The sequence below is a fragment of the Ailuropoda melanoleuca genome, chromosome 11 (assembly GCF_002007445.2).
Source record: "Ailuropoda melanoleuca isolate Jingjing chromosome 11, ASM200744v2, whole genome shotgun sequence".
NCBI classification, from domain to species: domain Eukaryota; kingdom Metazoa; phylum Chordata; class Mammalia; order Carnivora; family Ursidae; genus Ailuropoda; species Ailuropoda melanoleuca.
The window spans coordinates 81,502,428-81,525,865 of NC_048228.1; the positions used below are offsets into that span (position 1 = coordinate 81,502,428).

Below are 23,438 nucleotides of genomic sequence, written 5' to 3' on the forward strand. Positions count from 1 at the left end.
TGCAAATCAGTTCACAGGAACAGAACCAGAAATGAGAAGGATAATGGAATTGCCAAAGACTCTAAATAGTGATTATTAAGTATTATAAATGTATTCAGAGATGTAAAAGAAAACATAAACATAATGATGAAAAATGGATAATTAAAAAAAAGAACTAAATGGAATTTCTAAACCTGAGGAATACAGTCTCTCTGTAAAGAAAACTTCACTGGGTCAGCTTAATCCCATCGCAGATTCTACGTAAAAAAAGATCGATGACCTTGAAAGCACGACAATAGAAGCTACCAGAACACAAGCATGGAGAAGAAAAAGACTGAATAAAATCAACAGAGCCTCAGTGACCAGTGGGGGCAGTATCAAGCAGTCTGTAAGTGTTCATTAGAATACCCAAAATGAGAGAAGAGAAAGAAGTCAAAAAATCTTTGAAGACTTTTGGGCAAATCTTATACGAAATTGATAAAAACTGTTAATCCACAAATGTACTGAGATCAGCATATCTCAAGCATGATAATCAAATTGCTGAAAACCATTGTGAGGGGGAAAAAATTAAGTACCAAGAGAAAAAAAAGACACATTAAATATAAGTGACAAAGATAAGAGTGTCTCGTCACAAACAGTGCAAGCCAGAAGACAGTGTATTGAAATCTTTTCAAGTGCTGGAGAAAACCAAAACAACAATAAAAAAAAAAAAAAACTTACAAAATAAGCAACCCAGCTGCTGTTAACCTAAAATACTAAATTTAGCAAAAAATATCTTTCAGGGGGCGCCTGGGTGGCTCAGTTGTTAAGCGTCTACCTTCGGCTTGGGGCGTGATCCTGGAGTCCTGGGATCGAGCCCCTTGTCAGGCTCCCCCGCTGGGAGCCTGCTTCTTCGTCTCCCACTCCCCCTGCCTGTGTTCCCTCTCTCGCTGGCTGTCTCTCCCTCTGTCAAATAAATAAATAAAATCTTAAAAAAATATATCTTTCAGAAATGAAAGCAAAATAAAGTAGTTTTGGCCAAACAAATGCTGACTTACTACTCTCTTTTTCAGTCATATTTGTGGGGCTTGCTGTTTGCTTTTTAGTTGTGCTTAAGATGTTCTTCATGTAACTGTAATGCAGTCAGATTTATTGATCTTATTTGTGAAAGCATTCTGGTTTGGGGCAGTAGACGAGGCTCAAATATGATAGTCTGTCTACACTTTGTGGTTATTAAATTGCAATTTTGAGAAAATTGTTTTTGTAAGTCCCGGGGCTTGGTTTTTAGGTCTTATTGAACTGTCTTGATTCATTATAGGCTATAAGAATGTTTATTTATGACTTTGAAGTGCCCTTTAAAATTTACGTTTGAGGAATGGGCAATTAGAATAATTTATTTCTCTGTAGTTAGAATTCTTCAAAGTAACTTTTCAAATTTTCAAGATGTAAATGAACTATTTCTTTGGAATTCTTATTTAGAAGTGTAAAATTATTGTTTGATAAAACTTGAAATCACAAAGTGGGCCAGCATTTTTGTTGAGAATGTCTTTTGGTGCTTTATTCCAGGCACAAAGATGCGATAAGCATCACAGGAGAAAGCTGTTGAACTGAGGCTATTAAATGTCACACACCTTCACTAGATGCTATATTTTAGGATTCAGTGTTTAACAAGTTGACTCAGGAGTTAACTTGTCATTAACTTGTCATTACTTGTTCTACCCCTCACTAGTTCACAAGGAGACAGCTAAACTTGTCATTATGGGATTTCTTCTGACTAGAAAGAAAATGTAAAGTTTGAAATGTGCACAGTTGATGGCAGAATTATACTGGTATTGCAGGAAAGTTGTTGCATTTTGGATTTCTTTCACTGATTGCTGAATACCCACCCACTGTACCAGTTTGTTTATAAGCAGACAGTACCAAATATGTTGTATATAGTTAGAGTTTAAGTAACAAGTTAAAAGAAAAAAAGAAAATATGTAAGAATCAACAGAAATTAAAACTTTCCCTTTACCTAAAGACCTGAATTTAGCAAGTCGTAATTTTGATTGTCTACATAATGTGGGGGCTTGATATTTCCTCAGGGAAGTTTCCCGAGTTACGTAGTTTCTGTTAGACAAATGGTACCTAGCAATAGAACGCTTTTGAGCTAAAGATGATTTGAGATAAACAAAAAGGCTAAAGCATGTCAGCAATATTACAGCAAGTGTCAGATTTCTTCAAAAAGCAAATGACAGAAGCAGGAGGTCAGGGCTACTCTGGTGCGGTGGAGACTAAGAACAGTAGATATACATGTCAGAAAGCAAGAGATGAAGATCACAGGCACGCATGTCGGGGAAGAAGCAGAATTTCTCCAAGTTCAGAAGGTGTTAGTGGTGTGTAGTCAGGTGCCACTTGCTTTATATTCTTAGAGAAACACGGAAAGGACACTGAAGGAAAGAAAGTGGACTTTGATTTTCTGTTTAAATGAGGGCTAGTGAATTGTCAGGAACATAAACGATGGGCACCCCCCCCCAAAACAAAACAAAATAAAACAACAACCTAGTGTTCACGCAGCTCATTTCTTTCTCTTTAGGTTGAATCCAAAGTAGCCCGCTCAGAGTTTGAAATCAAGATCAAATAGTTCTACTTTGGTATAAATATACAAATACATCAGTGATTACTTTTAACTCATGTTTCAAGTCAAATTTTTTATATCTAGTGATAGGACTTAAAAACTGTTCTGTACCACGAAATGCCACACACCGTGCTAATGACTAGACATACCAAAGGGCTTTCTTCCATTTGGGTTCTAGCAGCAAAAACATTTATATATAGAACAGATGGTATAATGGAGGGCAAATCAGCTATTCATATTAGGAAGGGGGACATAGATTAAGCATCCAGACATTAGGGACAGAATGTCAGGGATGGTTACCCGGAATATACTTGGGGGAGGGTTGGAGTAGCCAGCCAAGGATCAGGAAATATTTATTGCAATAAAATGTGAATTTTTAAAAAGTGTGTCTTTAGTGTAGGAGACTGGAAGAATTGGAGGGGAAAATATAGGCCAGATCATAAAGACTTTCTGGTCTTGAAAACTCCAGAGCTGTAGAAGGGAAATGATTAGGAAATGATGCCATTGGTTTTGCATTTACTTATTTATCAATTCATTTTTAATTTTTTTAATTGAAGTGCAGTTGACACGTAATGTTAGTTTCAGGTGTACACATAGTGATTCAACATTTATATATATAGTAAAGTGATCACCATTGATAAATCTGTCTACTGTTTGTCATCGTAAGAGATTATTATATATCAGTATATCCTTGTGCAGTACATTGTATCCCCGTGTCACATTTATTTTACCTGGAAGTTTGTACCTCTTATTTTCTACTTAGTTTGTACCTTTCCCTTATTTTGCCCATCCCTTCACCCTCCTCCTCTCTGGCAACCACCACATTATTTAGTATATCTAGGGGTCCGTATCTATTTTTTTTCTTAGATTCCCCATATAAGTGAAATCGTATATTTGTCTGACATATTTCACTTAGTATAATACCATCTCTGTCCACCCATGTTGTCACAATGGCAAGATTTTATTCTTTCTGTTCTTTTATTTTTTTTTTATGGCTGAGTAATGTTTCATTGTGTGTGTGTGTGTGTATACACACACACACACACACACACAGAGTCAATTTCTTCCTTTATGCCTTAATATTTGCTTTATATAGTTAGGTGTCCATATGTGGGTGCTGAGATATTTACAAGTGTATTTACAAGGTTATGAGATTGAGCCCTGTGTTGGACATGCTGGTCGTGGAGTCTGCTTAAGTTCTCTCACCCTCCTGGGGCGCGTGGGTAGCGCAGTCATTAACCGTCTGCCTTAGGCTCAGGGCGTGATCCCGGCGTTCTGGGATGGATCCCCGCATCAGGCTCCTCTGCTGGGAGCCTGCTTCTTCCTCTCCCACTCCCCCTGCTTGTGTTCCCTCTCTCACTGGCTGTCTCTCTGTCAAATAAATAAATAAAATATTTCATAAAAAAAAAAAAAAAGATTCTCTCACCCTCCTGACCCAACTTGCGTGTGTGCGTGCACACTCTGTCTCTAAAGAAAAAAAAAGAAAAGAAAAAAAATTAAATTAATCCTAAATTTCTGGTGGGATAAGTGGAGAATTTTAATACCACTTTGGTATGAGAAAGGAGGAAGTTTTGAGGTAATTGTGGCACATTAAGATGATTATTAATCCAAAAATTAATATTAATTAGTATTATGGTTTATTACTTAGCTATTAATATTACCTTCACTGAGTGTTGAGGTAGGTACTATTATTACCCTCATTTTGCCACTGATGAAACTGAGGCCCAAAGAGGGTTGATAACTTGTCCCAGGTCACAAAGGAAGTAAGTGCAGAGTGAAAATTTAAATTGGGAGGTGATTACATTTTCCACTCTCTTGACTGCTTTATGCTCATGCTTTTCAATCACATGGAGGTCTGATCTGTGAGATAAAATTATCACCTGGAGATGGGGATTTGGGAGTTACCACCTGGCGGTGAGGGACGAAACCACCAGCCCAAATGAATGACATGTCTCTGCAGAGTTCTTGGAGTTCATGGGAGTGCACTGAGGTTCAAAAAGAGGAAGTGAGCTGGTGTAGAAATTGAGTGACCAGAAAGATAGGAGGAAAAGCCAGAAAGAATTGTATTGCAAAAGCCAAAATGTATTTTTTTTTCTTAAATTATCGGCAGTTCTAAAAATCTTGAAAAATGTAGCCACAAAATCCAGTCACCCATGTTGCTGGCTAGAGTAGTTTCAGTTCAGTTATTCAGAAACAAAATAGAAGGGGTCAGGAAATGAAGGGAGGTGAGACCATGAATTCAGAGAACTGTACTTCCTGGAGAGATGTGACTGCACAGGCAAAAGAGAGATCGAATGGAAACTAGTGGTAGACGGAGCGTTTTTCTTCTCATGGATGAGGCGGGATCACATGTATATGGATTTAAGGATAATCTGTCTAGAACTAAGAATTAAAAAAAAATGCCACCCAAATTATAATATGAAATGCTTTTAAACTTTACAGAACATTATACATCCATGGGCATACCAAGTTGGATTTCACAGTCTGGCATACCGCAATTGAGAAAGCAGCAGGTACAGATGGTAATGCATTGCAGGATCAGCAGCTCAGCAAAAATGACGTTCCCATCATTGTGAACAGCTGTATAGCATTTGTTACACAGTATGGTAAGTATCACAGAGTTTTTATTCAACCCCCAGAACTCGTAGTATCATTCTTAGAGTTTTTAAGTGGTACCGCCATTGGACTGCATTAGCACTCTTTATATTTGTAAGTACATCCGTGAAAAATAGAAACGTAGTCACTGTTCACCCAAATGCCATTCCTTCTCCCAATAAAACTCAAATTACATAATGCACTTTTACTATTTCCTTCTTTCACGTGCATAAAAATTTTAAATGCCATATTGAAAGAATCAATGTTGTAAAGAAATAGGTTGAAGACTATTTTTCAGAGGTTACAAGCCTACAGTACAGTCTAGGGGAAGGTAAGGGGTTGCCCCATAAGCATGTGTTTGGAAGTGGTAAACTGTGGGACCATGTAAAATAATTTATTCTTTTGGTGCCATACATTCAAAGGATGTGTGTGCATTGCATTCATTCAGCATGCTCTTGTTCACATGTTTACGTTAAGAATCATGGTTATTGTCATAGTTTTGACTTAATTTTAACAGGCATTTTTATGAATAGCTTGCAAGTAAAAAACAGTTGGTTGACACAAACATGGTCTAGCTTCATTTTAATTTAATATGCTATGATAGTATTTTAGATGTGCCTGAAAAGTAAATAAAGTATGCCTTGATTCTTCAGGTTTATTTTCAAATTACTTTGAATTCCTCAAATTCTTTTATGTATTTCCTTAATATTCTAAAAGGTAGAAATTTGTTAACTATATTTTAAAATAAAAAATTTAAACTAAAAATTATATTAGAAAAATTTTAATGTGTAAAAATAATATAAAAATATAATATAAATATATATTAAAATACATAATTAACTACCTGTTAATCTGTAGATAAGTGCCATTGATTTAGATTACAAATGTGGAAAAGTAAAATGATTGATCTTATATTTTGAAAGGCAATTTTTATTTTTGTTCTCTCAATATTAGAAGTGTCCTTGGTGTTTTTAATTTGAAAAGAAGGTGTAATCAGTGAGAGAGCTGCTATAAAACATTGTGTTATTAGTTTGTTACTCATTATTTATTATTTCTTCTGTACCAGCCATTGATCTTGGTACTGGAAATACAGCAGGGGGAGTAAAAAGTTAAAGACACAGCCATGAATCATGGGTTTCAGTATGAGAACTGACAATAAACTGATATGAGCAAAATGTCAAAAATAACAAAGGCTATGAAGAAAATAATTTTTAGAAACTAAACTTATAATAGGTGTATATTAATCTGTTTTATTCTGGGGAGAGTGCCATTTGAAGTATTTTGCTTACTTCACATGTAATCCAAGTACAGTTATCATTGATATTCAGATTCAGTGTCTGAATTATATATGTTTGAATTATAGATCTACTGTAAATATGTATGTAATCACATTATGTGTCTATTACTCTATGAAGTTCCTGCCTATGATAGCTTGTCTGTATTTTCCTAATCAGCGGTAATCATCCATTTATTTGAAAATGGGGGAGGAGGAAGGTTATCGTCATGTATTAGTCATTCCTTATTAGCACACTTGAATTTCATAGGTGTAAATGAATTACACATATATTATGTTTTAGCAAGAGCATAACCTCATTGGGAATTTTCACATCATATTAGTTTCATAATGGCATAGGGTCTTTCTAAAGCTGAGAAATGATTAAAATAACTCTGCTAGCTCCAGTGTATCCAATTTAATGTTTCTCTAGGGAAATCAGAAGTTTCTTTGTGGTGTTTCTTTGAATTTAAAATCATTAAGCATTAGATTGTTTTCAACCAGATTTCATACATTAAAACTACTTTGTAGCTCTGGCAAAAGGTACATTAACTTGCATATTAAAGTGATAAAGCCAATGAAAGACTCTCTATGTTTTGTTTTGTTTCTAACGAGCAGAGAATGAGGAAAACCCAATGTTACAGCATATATAGAGGGAAGATATCCTTTACACTCAGAAAATGCCCAGTGATTAATAGAATGCAGGTGGCTGACTCAGAGCTTTTACAGCTGCAATTATCTTGAACTTCCTGACCTTTGTATTAAAATATGAAGGCCAGGGGCACCTGGGTGACTCAGTCGGTTAAGCGTTTGCCTCCAGCTCAGGTCATGATCCCAGGGTCCTGGGATCGAGCCCTGCATCAGGCTTCTTGCTCTGTGGGGAGACTGGTTCTCCTTCTCTCCCACTTGTGCTTTCTAGCTCTGTCTCTCAAATAAATAAAATCTTTAAAATAAATAAGTAAGTAAATAAAATCTGGAGACCAATTTTTTGTGCTCAGTGTCAAGATTTGAACTTGACCAAGGTCACAGATTTTTTAGAGTTAATTTTTTTAATGAGTTATAGTAGTTAGTTTGGGAGGATATTATTTTAATTTATGTAAACCAAATTGTTTAAATTCACATGCAGTTAACTTACTTGAGGACTAGCTACTAGAAATTCACTCGGCTAGGAACATAATATCTCAAAAACTTAGTCACAATTTTTTTTTAAAGATTTTATTTATTTATTTGACAGAGATAGAGACAGCCAGCGAGAGAGGGAACACAAGCAGGGGGAGTGTGAGAGGAAGAACCAGTCTCATAGCGGAGGAGCCTGACGTGGGGCTCGATCCCATAACTCCGGGATCACGCCCTGAACTGAAGGCAGACGCTTAACTGCTGTGCCACCCAGGCGCCCCAAAAAACTTAGTCACAATTTTTTTGTTTTTGTAGAAGTTGCTTATTCTTGCATTAAATAATCATTTATTGAATGTTTACTAAGTTCTAGTCATAGTGTAGTTAAATCTACACAGAAAGTGAGACATGATCCTTGCCTTCTAAGTTTTTACAGATTTTTGAATCAAAGACAAACAACTGGGCAGTAATATCTCAAGTGTACAAAATTCTGTGGTAGAGAGTTTCAGGGGTTGGTACGGGGTGAGTTTCACCCAGAGTAGGGTTGGTCATAGAGAGATCCATGGGTGAGTTGTGGTACCTACCATGATTAAGAGAAAACAGGAGCTTGTTAGGAGAAGGGAATAGGGATTCTAGGAGGAGGAACGGTGTGTAGCCATGTATCATGAGGAAAGTTGTCTTTTGAGGGAACTTTGTGTAGTTAAATCCGGCCAGAGCTTAGTGTTGGAAGAACAAGAGATAAGAGGCAGGAGGGTTAAGCTTATTCGTGTAGTGCCTTAAGTATTGTAATATATACTCAAACTTGCCCTCTAGGCAGTGGGAAAATAGTATGCAGATTTTTAAACCTGTTGGTAACACCAGCAGACCTGTATCTCAGATCAAGCTGTTATCAGTGTGGAGGCAGACTGGAGGGTTGCCCAAGAATAGGGGAGGGGTGTTGTGAAAATGTAGTGAGGAATCAGAGTGCAAAAAATAACAGTACGTGGGATGGAAAAAAGGGACAGTTTTGAGAGTAAGGTTTTGATGAAAAATATATGTGATATTTGTTTTAATTTTAATTTGTTTCCGTTTTAATATTGTAAGTGAGAAAGAAAAGTTCTGACTTACAAAGGGCAGGGGAGAAGGCACTGCCATGTGTTGAGATATAGGAACAAGATAATATATTGGGACGGGGGGGTGACATAGCAAATGGGGCAGGAGACTTAATTCCTCAGATTATTTTGATTTGTCCATGACAATAGTGTATGTGCGTTGCAGGTACATTATAAAACATCTGTATGTTGAAGTGTGTGTGTGCGTGTGTGTGTTTGACATCTTAGAAATTAAATCCTGGGTGAAAATGTGTACATAGTAGTTGAAGTGATAAAGTTGGATGGGTTTACCCAGAGAATTTTGTGGAGGAGTCCGTAAAAGAAGAGACTTGAGGATGGATTTCTGGAATCATTAGTAAATACTAGATGGTAGTATATCTAGAGGACTGGAGGAGTCATCATAGAGGAAGGCGGGGAAAGATATGGCATCATAATGTCATGAAAGCCATGAAATTAAAAAGAATTTTATCAGGGATTCATTTGGAGTGTCAAACACTGCAGGGGATTCTCTTGGATGAAAACAAAAAAGCACCTAGAAAATAGGATGTCTTTGGTATTCTTGATGGAGATGATCCCAGTAGAGAGGGGATTGGGCACAGAAGCAAGATTGTGGCTCAAGGATGAACAGGGGGAGGAGATGGCGGGAAGAATTAAATATAGGAAATTTCATCCAGGTTTTGGAAGGAGGAGAGACCAGAGACATGGAAGAGAGGGCAAGGGAGCATTTAAAAAAATTTTTTTTTGTTTGTATCATCATTACTGTCACTCCTCTTTACCCCTCTTTCTCTTACTAACCACTGCTCCCCCCCCTTAGTTTATATGGGGCACTTGATAAATCAATAACTTTGAAAAAGGAGATGACCCTTGGGGCACCTGGGTGTCTCAGTTAGTTAAGTGCCTTGATTTCACCTCAGGTCATGATCTCAGGGTCGTGAGATCAAGCCTCACGTTGGCTCTGTACTTGGCTCTGTGGAGCCTGCTTGAGATTCTCTCTCCCCCTCTCCTTTTACCCCTTCCCCCCAAAAGGACGTGACCCAACTCTTCATCTAGAAGAAGGTGAAAATGTGAAACAGACAGAAATTAATATACAAATGTGAGAGCAGAGGGTTAAGAAAAATTATACCAGAGAGCCTCACTTTTATTGGCGAAATTGGAGAAAAGAAAGTGAAAAAACAAAAGTGAAGATAGGGCACCTATGGTAAAAGAATATTTGAAGATACCATGAAAAACTGGGGGAAGGGCTGACCATGGGCTTGCTAACAGCTGAGGCTGGAATAGTTATTCATCAGGTTACATTTTAAATACTAAAATTAGTGGGTGGGGGAGGCTTTTTTCCTCATGCATGTTTCTATTAACTCTTGGATAATGATTTTGTCTTGTTCAGTATCCCAACACAAAATTTTTCTATTTCTGAGATATAAAAGTGGATTTTGATTTTTGACTTTTTTCGTATATCTTTTTTTTTTTTTCAACAAAGGTTTAGGGTGCAAATACATCTATCAAAAGAATGGTGATCCTTTGCACATAAGTGAACTCCTGGAGAGTTTCAAAAAGGATGCAAGAAGCTTTAAATTGAGAGCTGGAAAACATCAGCTGGAAGATGTGACAGGCGTGTTGAAATATTTTCTCTCTGATATTGACAATGCACTTCTTACTAAGGAGCTCTATCCATATTGGATCTCTGCTTTAGGTAATACATATAATATAGAACAATAAATGCTTGACTTCTAGTTTGATAATTGTATTTTTTAAATCTTTGATAATCTGAAATTTTAATTGAAAGGAACAATGCACATAATGGCTTAGAACAGAAATTGTGTAAATATCAATAGTTGTTTATATCTGCCTCAAAAGAAATTTATAGTAATGCTATTAATTTCTCATTAAGATTAAAATGAAAGGTGTAATATAAGATTGGTTTTATACCATTTCCCCATTGGCTCTTTGCCTCATCATTTATTCTACCTGTGTATGGGTACATAACAATATTTTTTTAAAACTCTTTCTTTCTTTATACTTCATTAATTAAAAAAAAAAGCTTTGCTACACTGTAAGAGAACCTATTTAAGAAATGACCTTAGAAAAGTAGTTTATTAAATCACTTATTGGGTTAAATTGATTCAATAAAACCTACATTTACATCTATTAATTCAAAATAACTCCTTGTACAGAAACATTACAAAAATGAAGACTTTTAAATGTAAACATTACTTTTAATCCCATTTTTCTAATAGAACGATTTTCATTTTTATATATTTTATAGTGTTTGTCTCCACACCTGTAATTTATATATAATCCTTGTTTTATTGACAAACCACAAACATTTCTCATATCTACAGTATTTTCGAAATCATTTTCAATCTTCATTTTTTCAATTTAAAAAGATTTGTCATTGAATTTTTAACCATAATTTATTAATATATTTCTCATTCGAACATTTAATCTGTTTCAGGATTTTTTGCAAAAGTGGACTTTGAATTTGACTATATGATATTCCTTTGTTGAGAAATAGGCTTTTTCAGTGAAAGTATTTGTTTAATCTCAAATATAAATATGATATTTTAAGGGATTAATGTGGAAATGATGTCATAAAACATCCACAGGTTGAAAAATTATCCCAAGAATGACCCTCTATTACCGTCAGCAAGAAGGGAGTGGGATTGTTATTAAAATAAAGCTTTTCACAATTTAACACCAGTTCAGAAGTCTTTTATTTGCCTCCTGGTATCTCTCAAATCAATAGATTCAACTCTAATCAAAGAGAGAGTTGATTGTGTAATTATATAGGATATAAAATACAGAATTAGATAATCTATCTCTTTAAGCCCAGTTATCTTGCCACCCTCATTTTTGTTTCAAAAAGATTTTACTGTAATTTATAACTATGAAATTATTTGTAGCATCTCGATAAAGGCTTATAATTTGTCTTTGTTACAAGTAAAATCAGTTATCAAAAATTTGAGGCAAATATACTTTTGCTCAATTATCGGGTTCTATGACAGATGTCTTTAATGTTGTCAGTCTACCAGGTGGGGGTAGTTGGTAGATAGTAGCACGTGTCAAAGATGATTGTGCTCACCTTTTACTTACATGTAAATTCTTCAAGAATTTACTTGGAGAAGGTTTTGGATACTAGGTCAGATAGCCTTAAAGTCGTTCGCTTTTAGATCCAGCATAGCCCTTTCTTGTCAGAAGTGCCCTATGTTGGATCTGACAAGAATAAACTGGAACTTTCTGGGTGACCTCATAGGAGAGCTCTCTTGGGTCCAGTGCACTGAGGCAAAGAATGCCTTACAGTGTCATACCACCTATTTATATGATATATGATCTCTTCTTCTAAGAGCACCATTAAATTGTCTGAAGTCTGTGGCTAGCTGAACAGTTGCTTATATTTTCTATATGACCTGAAATCTATCTTAAGTTTTACTTTCAAATTGCCTAAGTCCTACTTTGAAAATATCATCTATTTTATTCTTATTAGATTTGTGAAAATATGCTGTACTAGCATGACTTCTTATTATAAGTGTAGTAGAATTAATTGCATTTTATTAAATAAATACCATTACAGTTAGAATCTGGATGAGAAGAGGGTAAGTGTTTGGATTGTACTAGAGATGACTGATAATTCTTCACTCACTTCCAGTATATTCCTTTGAATATACTTTGGGTGCGTTCCCCTCTTGCTTTTAGATTGTCATCTACTAGCACACTTAGGTCAATATGATCACGTTTACTTTCATAGACCTTACGTGCAGGCTAAATCAGTACAAAAGAGCTATCAGTCACAGTTTTAATAGGAGTGTGCTTCAAAAATGTGCCACGGAGTTTCTTACCTCCCCAGGGATCCTAATTCCCTTTTACAAGTGACTGTGTACTTTTAAAGAATCATTAATGTGCTGCTGGCTTTCTGTGAATAGAATAGGTAGGGCTAAGAAGAAAATGAAAAAGTCTTGTTTCCAAAGGTAGTTGGGAATTGCAAGGGAATATATAACTGCAATCCCCTTAAGTTACAAAGTCAGCACAAGCTATTTATTTGAAGAATGGCCTTTCATTTCCTGTATGAGCTAGTAGGTCAGATCAGACCACCACTATGCATCTTGTAGAGTCTAGAACTTTGGGGGTTCCTGGGTCTAGTTTCTCCAGGTATTTGACCTCTGGGGTTAGAAGAGGGAAGCATAATTCCTTTTCATCCTCCTCTCCATAACAGAGGGTCCATCCTTCTCTAAGTCTGTGTCATAGTTATCAAGCCTGCACATGACTTCTTCCATTGCCCTCTTCCCTTTTCCAAGGAGTTGGAAGTGCCAGGGTTGGTAAAAGGCCCTATACCTGGATCTGCGGGGTAATACAGTTCATAGCTTTGGGATGGCTCATAGTTTTGGTAAAATTTTTGTGATTTCACAAAGAAAAAAAAAATCAGAAATGTCATTTTCAGATAACAGATAGTGAATTCTTTCCATAGTCAAAAAAAGTACTTTTGGTTTATCTCTCAATGTGTACTCCAGTTTGAATTATTAATCGAATATATTCCTATTAGTTGAAGTTCAGTAGTTCATAAAGTGGAAGATAAAATGCAGACCTGGGTTTTGAAAGTGCTTCATTTTTAATTAGAAAGTATTAGAACTATAGCTTATTACCATGTAATGTTGATGTAAATGCTTTTCCAGAAATAGAGAAGTTTGAATGTTTATGCTATTGAAACTCAATTAGATCATAATAAATACTGTTTTAAAATACTGTTAAAACGCAAATTTGTAGTACAGACTATAGTTTAGGCCTAATATTGTGTTTTGTTTTGTTTTTAACCTCTAGATATTCAGGATGACAAGGAAAGAATTAAAAAGTATGGAGCATTTATACGTACTCTTCCAGGGGTCAACCGAGCAACTTTGGCAGCGGTAATTGAACACCTTTACAGGTGGGTGGCTTCATGAGCTTTCCTAGACATTTCAGATGTGGCATTCAGTAAGTCATTATTTCTTAAATTGAAAGTAGTATAGCAAACTTTCTATATGGGACTGTGCATTTCCTATCATATCTTAAAAATGGTTTCAATCCACCAAAAAACTACTAGAACTGATAAATGTATTCAGTGAGGTCGTAGGATACAAAATGAATATATAGAAATCTGTTGCATTTCTAGAGACTAATAATGAAGTAGCTGAAAGAGAAATTAAGAAAATAATTCCATTTATAATTGCACCAAAAATAATAAAATACTTAGGAATAAACTTAACCAGTGAAGTGAAAGATTTGTACTCCAAAAACTGTAAAACACTGATGAAAGAAACTGAAGACGACAGAAATAAGTGGAAATACATACTATGTTCAAAGATTGAAAGAATTAAATTGTTAAAATGTCCATACTACCTAAAGCAATCTATAGATTTAATGAAATTCCTTTCAAAATACCAGTAGAATTTTTTACAGAATTAGAACCAAGTAATCCTAGAATTTGCATGGAACCACAAAAGGTCCCAAATAGCCAAAGCAATCTTGAGAAATAGCAGCAAAGCTGGGAGTACCACAATCCTAGATTTAAGATACACTACAAAGCTCTAGTGATCAAAACAGTATGATGGTGGCACAAAAATAGACACATAGAGCAATGGAACAGAGTAGAGAGTCTAGAAATAAACTCATGCTTACATGGTTAATTTATGACAAAGGAGACAAGAATATACAATAGGGAAAAGAGAGTCTAACAAGTGGTGCTAGGAAAACCAAACAGCCACATGCAAGAGACAGAAACTGGACCACTTTCTATACACAAAACACAAACTGAAATGTATTAAATACCTAAATGTGAGACTTTAACAATAAAAATCCTAGAATAGGACATAAACAGTAATTTCTTTGACATTGACCTTAGAAAATTCTTTCTAGATTTCTCCTTGGGCAAGGGAAGCAAAAGCAAAAATAAGCTATTGGGACTACACCAAAATAAAATGCTTTTGCACGGTGAAGGTAACCATCAACAAAACAAGGCAGCCTACTGAATAGGGGAAGATATTTACCAATGATATATCCAATAAAGGATTAATATTCAAAGTATATAAAGAACTTCTACAGGTCAATGACAGAGAAACATATAATGTGATTAAAAATGGGCAGAGGACCTGAATAGACATTTCTCCAAAGAAGTCAGTGAGATGGCCAACAGACACATGAAAAGATGCTCGACATTACTTATCATCAGGGAAATGCAAATCAAAACTACCATGAGATATCACCTTATGCCAGTCAGAATGGCTAGTATCAAAAAGGCAGGAAATAATAAGTGTTGGCAAGGATATGGAGAAAAGGGATCCCTCATGCACTGTTGATGGGAATGTGAACTAGTGTAGCCACTATGGGAACAGTATGGCTGTTCCTCAAAACATTAAAAATAGAACTACCGTGTAATCTAGTAATTCCACTACTGGGTATTTACTCAAAAGCACTAATTCAAAAAGATGCATGCGCCTCTATGTTTATTGCAGCATTATTTACCAAGTCATAGAAGCAACGCTAAGTGTGCATGAAGAGATGAGTGGATAAAGAAGTAGTAGCATGTATACACAGTGAAATATTACTCAGCCATAAAAATGAATGAGTTTTTTGTCATTTCCAACAACATGGATGGACCTGGAGGATATTATACTAAGTGAAATAAATCAGACTGAGAAAGACAAATACCATATGATTTCACTTACATAAGGAATTTAAGAAAGAAATGAACAAAGAAAAAAAAAAAAAGACCAAAAAATGCCAGATTCTTAAATACAGAGAACAGCTGGTGGTTACCAGAGTAGGTGGGTGGGAGGATGGGTGAAGAAAGTGGTTTTAAAATGAAATCCCCAGTAAACTATCATTTTAGTGTTTCTTTCTGTAACCAAGACCCGTTTCAGATAAATAGCATACTGGAAGATTTCTTAAGTGAATTAGAAATAATCACGTACAGCATCCCCAAATGAATCCAAAGCATATGCACAAACTTTTTGAAACTCATTTTAGAGGGAAGCTGGAGAAGAGAAGGAGGTACAGAGACCAGAATTCTCTAGCAGGAGTCTGTCTGTGAGCATAGTCTTTTTCATGGTGGACCCTACAAAAACTTTAAATTCTTCTTTATGAATTTGTATCTAACTGATAATTCTAACATTTTAGTGTCAGACTGTTGATCAGAGGAGAAAATTTTAAAAATCAAAAATATTTTCTATGTCAGGGTTTGTAGTTTGCTCCATTTGAGAGGATAGGAAGAATATAGTAGTTGTTTGAGAAGTGAGATCTCCGAAGGATGAGGAATGTTTGAAAAAAAAACTTTTCCATTAAAACGAAAGGTTGGTTTGTTTTGCTACCAGCAAGAATTGCTACAGAATTTTAATAAGTGTAAATATGACTTAAGGAATATCGTTGTAGCTACAATCCTTCCTGCATGGATGCAGGACTCTTTTGTATCTTTTTTATCTTTTTTTTTTTAAGATTTTATTTATTTATTTGACAGAGATAGAGACAGCCAGCGAGAGAGGGAACACAAGCAGGGGGAGTGGGAGAGGAAGAAGCAGACTCATAGCAGAGGAGCCTGACGTGGGGCTTGATCCCACAACGCCGGGATCATGCCCTGAGCCGAAGGCAGATGCTTAACCGCTGTGCCACCCAGGCGCCCCAGGACTCTTTTGAATGAATTTTGGTGAAGCAGATTTCTACTAAAATTACCTTCTTTGCAGTCTACACTCAAAAATTCTTCACAATTTCTTTTCTCGTTATCTTTCTTTTCCCACTACCACTTCTCATGCGTGGAAACTCCATTACTGTAAAACTGATTTTTCTTATGACACCATACAAGTATTGTGTATATGTTGTATAGTCCTATCTCTAAGGAGACATTGGAATAGATTTTTCTTCAAATATTTTAATGTATGACCAGGCTGGTATATTTATTAAGTTAATATTTTAAACATTGAGTTATACATAATTTTCCTTAAAATCTATTGATAGATTGAGAGAGAGGGGGCACACACTCTTGAGAGGCAGGAGGGGTGAGGGGGAGAGAGAGGGAAAATCCCAAGCGGACTCCCTCCTGAGTGCAGAACCTGATGTGGGCCTTGATCCCACAATCCTGAGATCATGACCTGAGCCAAAATCAAGAGTCAGATACTTAACCAACTGAGCCACCCAGGTGGTTAAGAAGCTTTAAAATTCTTTATTCAGATTTGAATTTGAGATAATGAGTTCCTGTCCTTCCCCCTCCCTCCTTTTCTTCAACTGACATATATTTCAACTGACATATATTTTAGTTCCTATTATGTACACAACAGAACCTATTAAGATACCATGTGAACAGAAATATTTGATAATAATACATGAAGACAAAAAATCTTAAAGTCCACTGTTCCCAAACTGAGCATCTGAATGTCCAAGTGAATACACAGGGGTGCTGCAGGGCATTTTATATTTCTTAGGGAAAAACAGCAACTATTGGGACAGCTTCTAATATAAAGAATTTTAGCATGGGCAGAAGGATTGAGTGATTTGTCCAGGGGATGCTTCACATCTAAAGGGGTGTGTGAGCTGGGTGTGAAAGAAAGACAAGTACAAAAAATGAGGATATTTTCTGGGAAACAGGTGTGCTAGGGGATGAGCTGGTTGGTAGTTGGCTGGCAGGTGATTGTGAAAGGCTCAGATGGTCATATAAAAACATTTAGATTTTATTCCTTTAGGTAATAAAGAGTGACTGATCAAATCTGTTTTAGGACAATAACCCATGAATGGGATTGATTGGGAAGAGATAAGAATAGATGCAGAGAAACTAATCAAGAAACCATTTCCTTGGGCTTCTAATGAGAAGACCAGTGAGAAGAGACTCAGTGGGCTGAATAGGAACTCTTGGGAATGATAGCGTGTGGGGCAAAGAAATGAAGGAAAGGAAAAAACTATAGTGTGGAAATGGAAGAGGAGAGAGGTGAAGAGTGGCAAAGGAGGACGCTATGGCAGAAGGAAGCCTCAGAAAAGGTGGAAAGGTGTGATAGAGCTGTCAGAAGTTTGAGAGGTCGATTTGGATAAGGTTGGGTTGATTTAGCATTTAATTCCATCCCTGCCCCAGATAACAGATCACTTCCTCCATGACTAACGTTTACTTAATTCCATTCACCAGATATTTATTACACACTCCAGTGTGATTAAAGCAAGAGTCCCTGACAGGGAGATGCTAAGATTCTATAGTAACACAGACAGACCTGCAGATAAATTTTCCAGATGTTTATAATTTCATGTAATAAAAGTACGGCAGTGATTTTGAGAGGGATGTCTACAATTATTATACCCTCCTCTATTAACTTGCAGTTCCTTTTGCATCTTATAAATCACATATGATGATTACACTAGCTCTGTCTCTGCTATGCAATTTGGTATTTTATTGTGAGTTTCTTACATCATCATATATATATTCCTGTCCCCTTTTACTCTTTTTTGTACCTACTAGAATCTCTGCTGCTTATAGACCGATATACCTAACTTAGTTTTGTTTTATTCCTTTGATACAGCTGGTCTGCCTTTTTTAGTATGTATTTTAAAATTTATAAATGTAAGTAAGCATTCGAGCAGGGTCCTATTATATATAGTTAGTGACAAATAGCATCAACAGATACTTCCATGGGTATCACTTAGAGTTATCATCTGTGCATTTTTATCGATGTAAATTTCCTTTTATTGGGGTGACACGTGTAATATTTTTGAAATCACTTTGCGCTTAAAATTTATGAATATAGTTGACCCTTGAACAATGTAGGATTTAGGGGCACTGCTCCCCCACACAGTTGAAATCCACGTATAACTTTTGACTCCCCCACCACTTGACTTCTAATAGCCCACTGTTGACCAGAAGCCTTACCAGTAATATATAGTCAGTTAACATGTATTGTGTTTGCTATACGTATATATTATATACTATACTCTTAAAGTAAGCTAGAGAAAATCATAAAATATATTTATAGTACTGTACTGTATATATATGGAAAAGAATCCACATGTAAGTGGACCCACACAGTTCATACTGTGTTGTCCAAAGGTCACCTGTACTTTAAGTGCTCTTCGTTAAGTCCCAAATATTGTAGCCGACCCATGGGGAGAGTTGACCCCTCTGTTTGTGTCTGTTCATTGTAAAAAAACATTCTTAGTTATAGCCAAGAAAAGTATAATTGTATTTTTAAATTAAGTGTTTGCTTTTTGAGAGATAATATCCAATTTTGAACAGCCATATGAACATGCTGTATTTTCCCACCTAAATAGCCCTTCCTGGAAAACTCAGCTCAGCCTTGAACTTTGAATGTGGAACTCTCTCCTAAATGCCTCCCTATTCACTTTTCTTGCCTTGTTTCCTGCTTACCCACTGCCCCCTATTCCCTCTTTCATTTATGCTTCAGTCCCTCTAGTTCTTTTCCACTATTGCGCAAGCACATCTTTATTCCTTAGCCTCGGGTTACACCAATATCTGGAATTATTTGGATTTGGTGGGTCCCTCCTCCAATCCACAAACAAGTACGCTTTGTAACTTGTAGTCATATCTTCTTTTAGTTTCTTCTTGTGTTCTTAACTAGACCGTAAACTACTTGGAAAAAAGAACTGTGCATTTTTCTTTAAATCATCACCATACCTGTTATTTCAGAGACCTTCAATATGGGTGTGTTAAATAATAATGAATGGGTATTATGACTAAAGTTCTATGAAATTTTCAAATAGAAGTGTGTGGTAATGAGCTATGCTTTTCTCTAACAGGGTTCAGAAGTGCTCAGAAATCAATCACATGAATGCGCATAATTTGGCCTTGGTCTTTGCATCCTGTTTATTTCAAACTAAGGGACAAACTAGTGAAGAAGTGAATGTAATCGAGGACTTAATTAATAATTATGTTGAAATATTTGAGGTAAATATTTTATATCCTGCCCTTGTTAAAATAGTTTTGATATTACTGTTGACAAATTAAAAAATACACTTTAGGATGTTTATAATCAAGTCTTTATGAATATCTAAAAATGAAGGATAGTTATATGATTTTTAATACTTTAGACACAACTAGCCTTTTAAGCTATAGCCATTCATTTAAATTTGGCTGCTTTGAAAGCCATCTGGTGTCTTTTGGACAGAATATTTCTATTGTGTTTCTGTGGCTTTTTTTCTTTGTCACTAAGAGTACGCACGCATTAAGTATGTCTACTCAGAGGTGTGAAATTATCAGTTTCGCAAATTTGGTAATAAATACCAGGCTGGTAAATTCTGCAATTGAATGCATTTTTGTGTTTTCTTTTAATTGTGTCTGAATTAGAAGTGAAAAACCTGAAATAATATCCTGTGGTTTTTAGCAAGTCATTTGTTCTAATTATTTGACTTCCAATTTGCTCTTCTATGAAGTCAGTATATTCATGTTTCATCAGAAAACTGTCAGAATAAGTAAAAATAGAGGAAATAAGCCCAGGATTTGAATATGGGTGAGGAATATAAGGGATCTGAGTCAAAGGTCCAGTTCCATCACTTATTTACCACTGGCATGGCTGCCATTTAACCCTTTGGGGGCACTCTGTTAAACGGTGGTGTATAAAACTTCTTGTTTTCCAGGGTTATGGATATGTTAGTTGAAATCAAGTGGGTTAATGTAATAGGTTATTATACGTAGACTTCTTACATTCTTAAGGTAAGTGATCACAAGATTCCTTAGCCAAGGAAAAGAAACTCTATTTTAATAAAACAAAAACACACAGTTTGTATCTTAATTTATATAGGAACGGACACCAAAATTGTTGGATTCTCTTTGCTCTTTGATCTCTATTTTCTTTGTATATGTATATGTGTCCACTGTTTTTGATCAGCAGCAGCTTTGCAATAATTCTGATGCTGAGAAATTAAAGAATTAGGAAAAAAGCGTGGCTTTATGTGCTCTCTTTATTTTCTATTTTTGTACTGTTACATGAATAAATAAATGGTTATCTTCATAGTTTTGCTAACTCCAACTTTAAGTGGTGGAAATTTCTTATGCACTTAATGAGCATTTCAATTTGAGACATGAATGTTATCTCTCAACCTACATAAACTCTAGCAAATCATTCGTCAGCCCCTTTGCTTATTAAGTTGTTTAGCGACATAGCTTCCATTGATGGAATCACAACTTGAAGTGATGTCATTATAAAATGCTCTGAACTTTATGAGGCTCTGTCATGTTGGCTTTATTTCTGCCCTAGCTGTGTGGGCCCGTGCTAATGATTTAGATGGACATTCTCATTTATTTTTAAAAATTGTTGGTCTTTAAATTCCTGAAGAGTTATGTGAGGATGAGTACCATCACTCCTTGTATTTTATTAGAATGTCCCAAATTATATTTTAAACAGGTTGAAGAAGACCAAGTCAAACAAATGGACATAGAAAATAGCTTTATTACCAAGTGGAAAGACACTCGAGTGAGTAGTATTAGTTAGAACTCCAAAGAATTAAAAAAAAAATTAAAACAACAAAAAACAAAAACTTCTATTGTAAGTAAAGATGTTTGTTGTATTTATTTTCAAATTCCTATTTGAAGCAAAGTAAAAGTAACGGGGAAAAAACCTAGATAAAATAGTTGCGTGTTTCTGCAGCATGATGCTTATATGCAAAATGCCAAAGTATGTTAATGTAAATTTTTCAAACTACAGAGGGAAAAATCATTATTAATCTTATTAATGCCCTTTATAAAATCAATTTTTACTTACAAATGCGCTATTAAAAATGCCAGTGGATTTCAAAGGAAGCATTTAAAGCCAAAGAGATACTAGAGTAAATTGAAAATTCAGCTCTATAATGATTCTTTCCATTATGATTTTGAAAACATAAATTATTTCTTCTGTGCTTTTGCTCTGCATGCTCTCAGATGATTATATTAGTGGAATGTTTCGAATGTCATCTTTGTCACACATGCTGATTTATGTCTTAAATTGACTATTTTCTAAATCTTTTGCTTTCCTCAGTTGCGCCACATGGGATTTGTGTGTTCAGATTGCACTGAAGTTTTCCAGTGTACCTTTCCTTGTTTGACGAACATTCACTGGACTTTCTTAAAATTCATATTTAATCTTCCTGTAATCACTTTGAATTGTAGTGGATTCAGGATACCAATGTGAATAGTATCAATGGGGCATATATATTCTGTTTATAGGTATACTCAGAGAATGAGGCAAATGCTTCCTTATTAGTCAAACCCTAAATTTACCCACTCTTGAAATATTAGAGAAGTCATTGGAGCTACCATTCCACAGGAAGGGGGGGGGGAGTCTTCCATTCTAGTGCCCAAGATCCCTGAGTACTAGTACTGTGATAGAGTACTTACCTAAGAAAGCATCTCCTCCATTTTCGCCCTAAGTAATTAATGCAGCCTCCAAAGGAATTAACTACCACACTAAAAAATCTGGCTTGTTATCAGTTCTCTTGATTTACTGCTTTTTGGGGGAGTTTCAGTCATGATATAAAGGGTTGTATGAGCCCAAGGGATAATCTGTGTTGTTAGTAGATAAAGTATAAATGTCCTTCTGCATTTTTATCTTTTATATTCATACTACAATAATGAGCCTTGGCTGCTTTTTAATTAAGTATAAGTCAGTAAGTAGAAGAAAAGAACTGAATATGAAATAGAGTAATTGGACCAGAAAAGTAGACGACTTTGGAGAAACCTGTTCTCTTGCTTGCGTTTTTCTCTTAATCCATTGAAAACTCTGCTATGGCATATTTTTCTGACAGCCTCCGTGTCTTTTCCCTGTTTGAATTTCTTAGCTCTTCTTGTTTTGGCTTCTCTCTGTGAGTCCTTTGTGTTTGCGTTTTTAATTTTTAAAATGTGTCCTTCCTGGAGAGTTGTTTATGCAAACACAGTGAAAAGTAGAAATGTCAACTGTATCTTTTCTTCCCTCGAAATTTTTGTGCAGCTTCGAAAGTGAGGAAGAAAAATTGGAAATAGGCTTTTCCAAGTGTGTAGTGCCAGAATAATTAAGAACACTTCCTTGAAGTACATTTTTAATGTTTTCCTCACTCATTTCTTTATCAGTTTTTATTTTTAGTCAAATTTAACTTCAGAATGATCGTTTCTCCAATATGATCATATTTTTTTTTTAAATTGGGAGATATTTCTAAGTGGTAACATAACTTACGGCAATTTCTGAAAAAAGCTACTCAAAATATTTTTCATAGATTCATTTGGTTTTTCGTTACCCTTTTCCACATTATACTGTCGATCTCCATAGTGATATCTTGTGGCTTTTATTTTCTGGATTGTCTCTTCTTCACTTACTATGTCTCCTCGGATGTAATAGTGACCCAAATATTGGAACACTAACTGGTTGGCTTAAGAGAATTACAATAAAAGCTTTTTTTTCATCTACCTTATTCTATCACTTCCTTTTTTTTTTTTCTTCGCTAAATATATTTTCTCTAGTTTTAATATAGCTCCAACCTAATTCATCCTCAAATTTCTATTTTTGGACATATCTCTTTGAAAACATAGCAACACCTTTTTTCCCTTTTACTTATTGGTATTATACCCACACTGTAGCTTAGATCACAGCTACATATGGATCATTTTCACTTCTTATTTTGTTTATCCTGTTAACATACATGACAATGGCTCTTACAACTTCTGTTGTTGGAAGTCCACATATGCCCGTAGTAACCAGTTTCATTATTTTATTAAGAATATAAGAGTATTTCAGGACATTAAACTCTTGATTAAGAGATGAAAAAAAAAAAAAGTTTCACTGTGATTACATCATTTGTGTAGATTCCTTGTCAACCGCATCTGGAAAATGGG

The 23,438-nt window shown here is 35.5% G+C and overlaps 1 protein-coding gene across 5 annotated transcripts in view; it reads left to right on the top strand.

The window, feature by feature from the left end:
• Positions 1–23,438, top strand: part of ARAP2 (ArfGAP with RhoGAP domain, ankyrin repeat and PH domain 2) — a 191,473-nt gene that overhangs the window by 105,183 nt on the left and 62,852 nt on the right. For 4 of the 5 annotated variants that reach the window (XM_002929010.4, XM_034671975.1, XM_034671978.1 and 1 more), the window contains exons 20-24: positions 5,018–5,181; positions 10,125–10,337; positions 13,457–13,562; positions 19,397–19,544; positions 21,001–21,069. In XM_002929010.4, coding sequence (XP_002929056.1) covers positions 5,018–5,181; positions 10,125–10,337; positions 13,457–13,562; positions 19,397–19,544; positions 21,001–21,069 — 700 coding nt within the window. The remainder of the gene's footprint in view (positions 1–5,017; positions 5,182–10,124; positions 10,338–13,456; positions 13,563–19,396; positions 19,545–21,000; positions 21,070–23,438) is intronic. The other variant, XM_034671976.1, reaches the window with a different exon arrangement.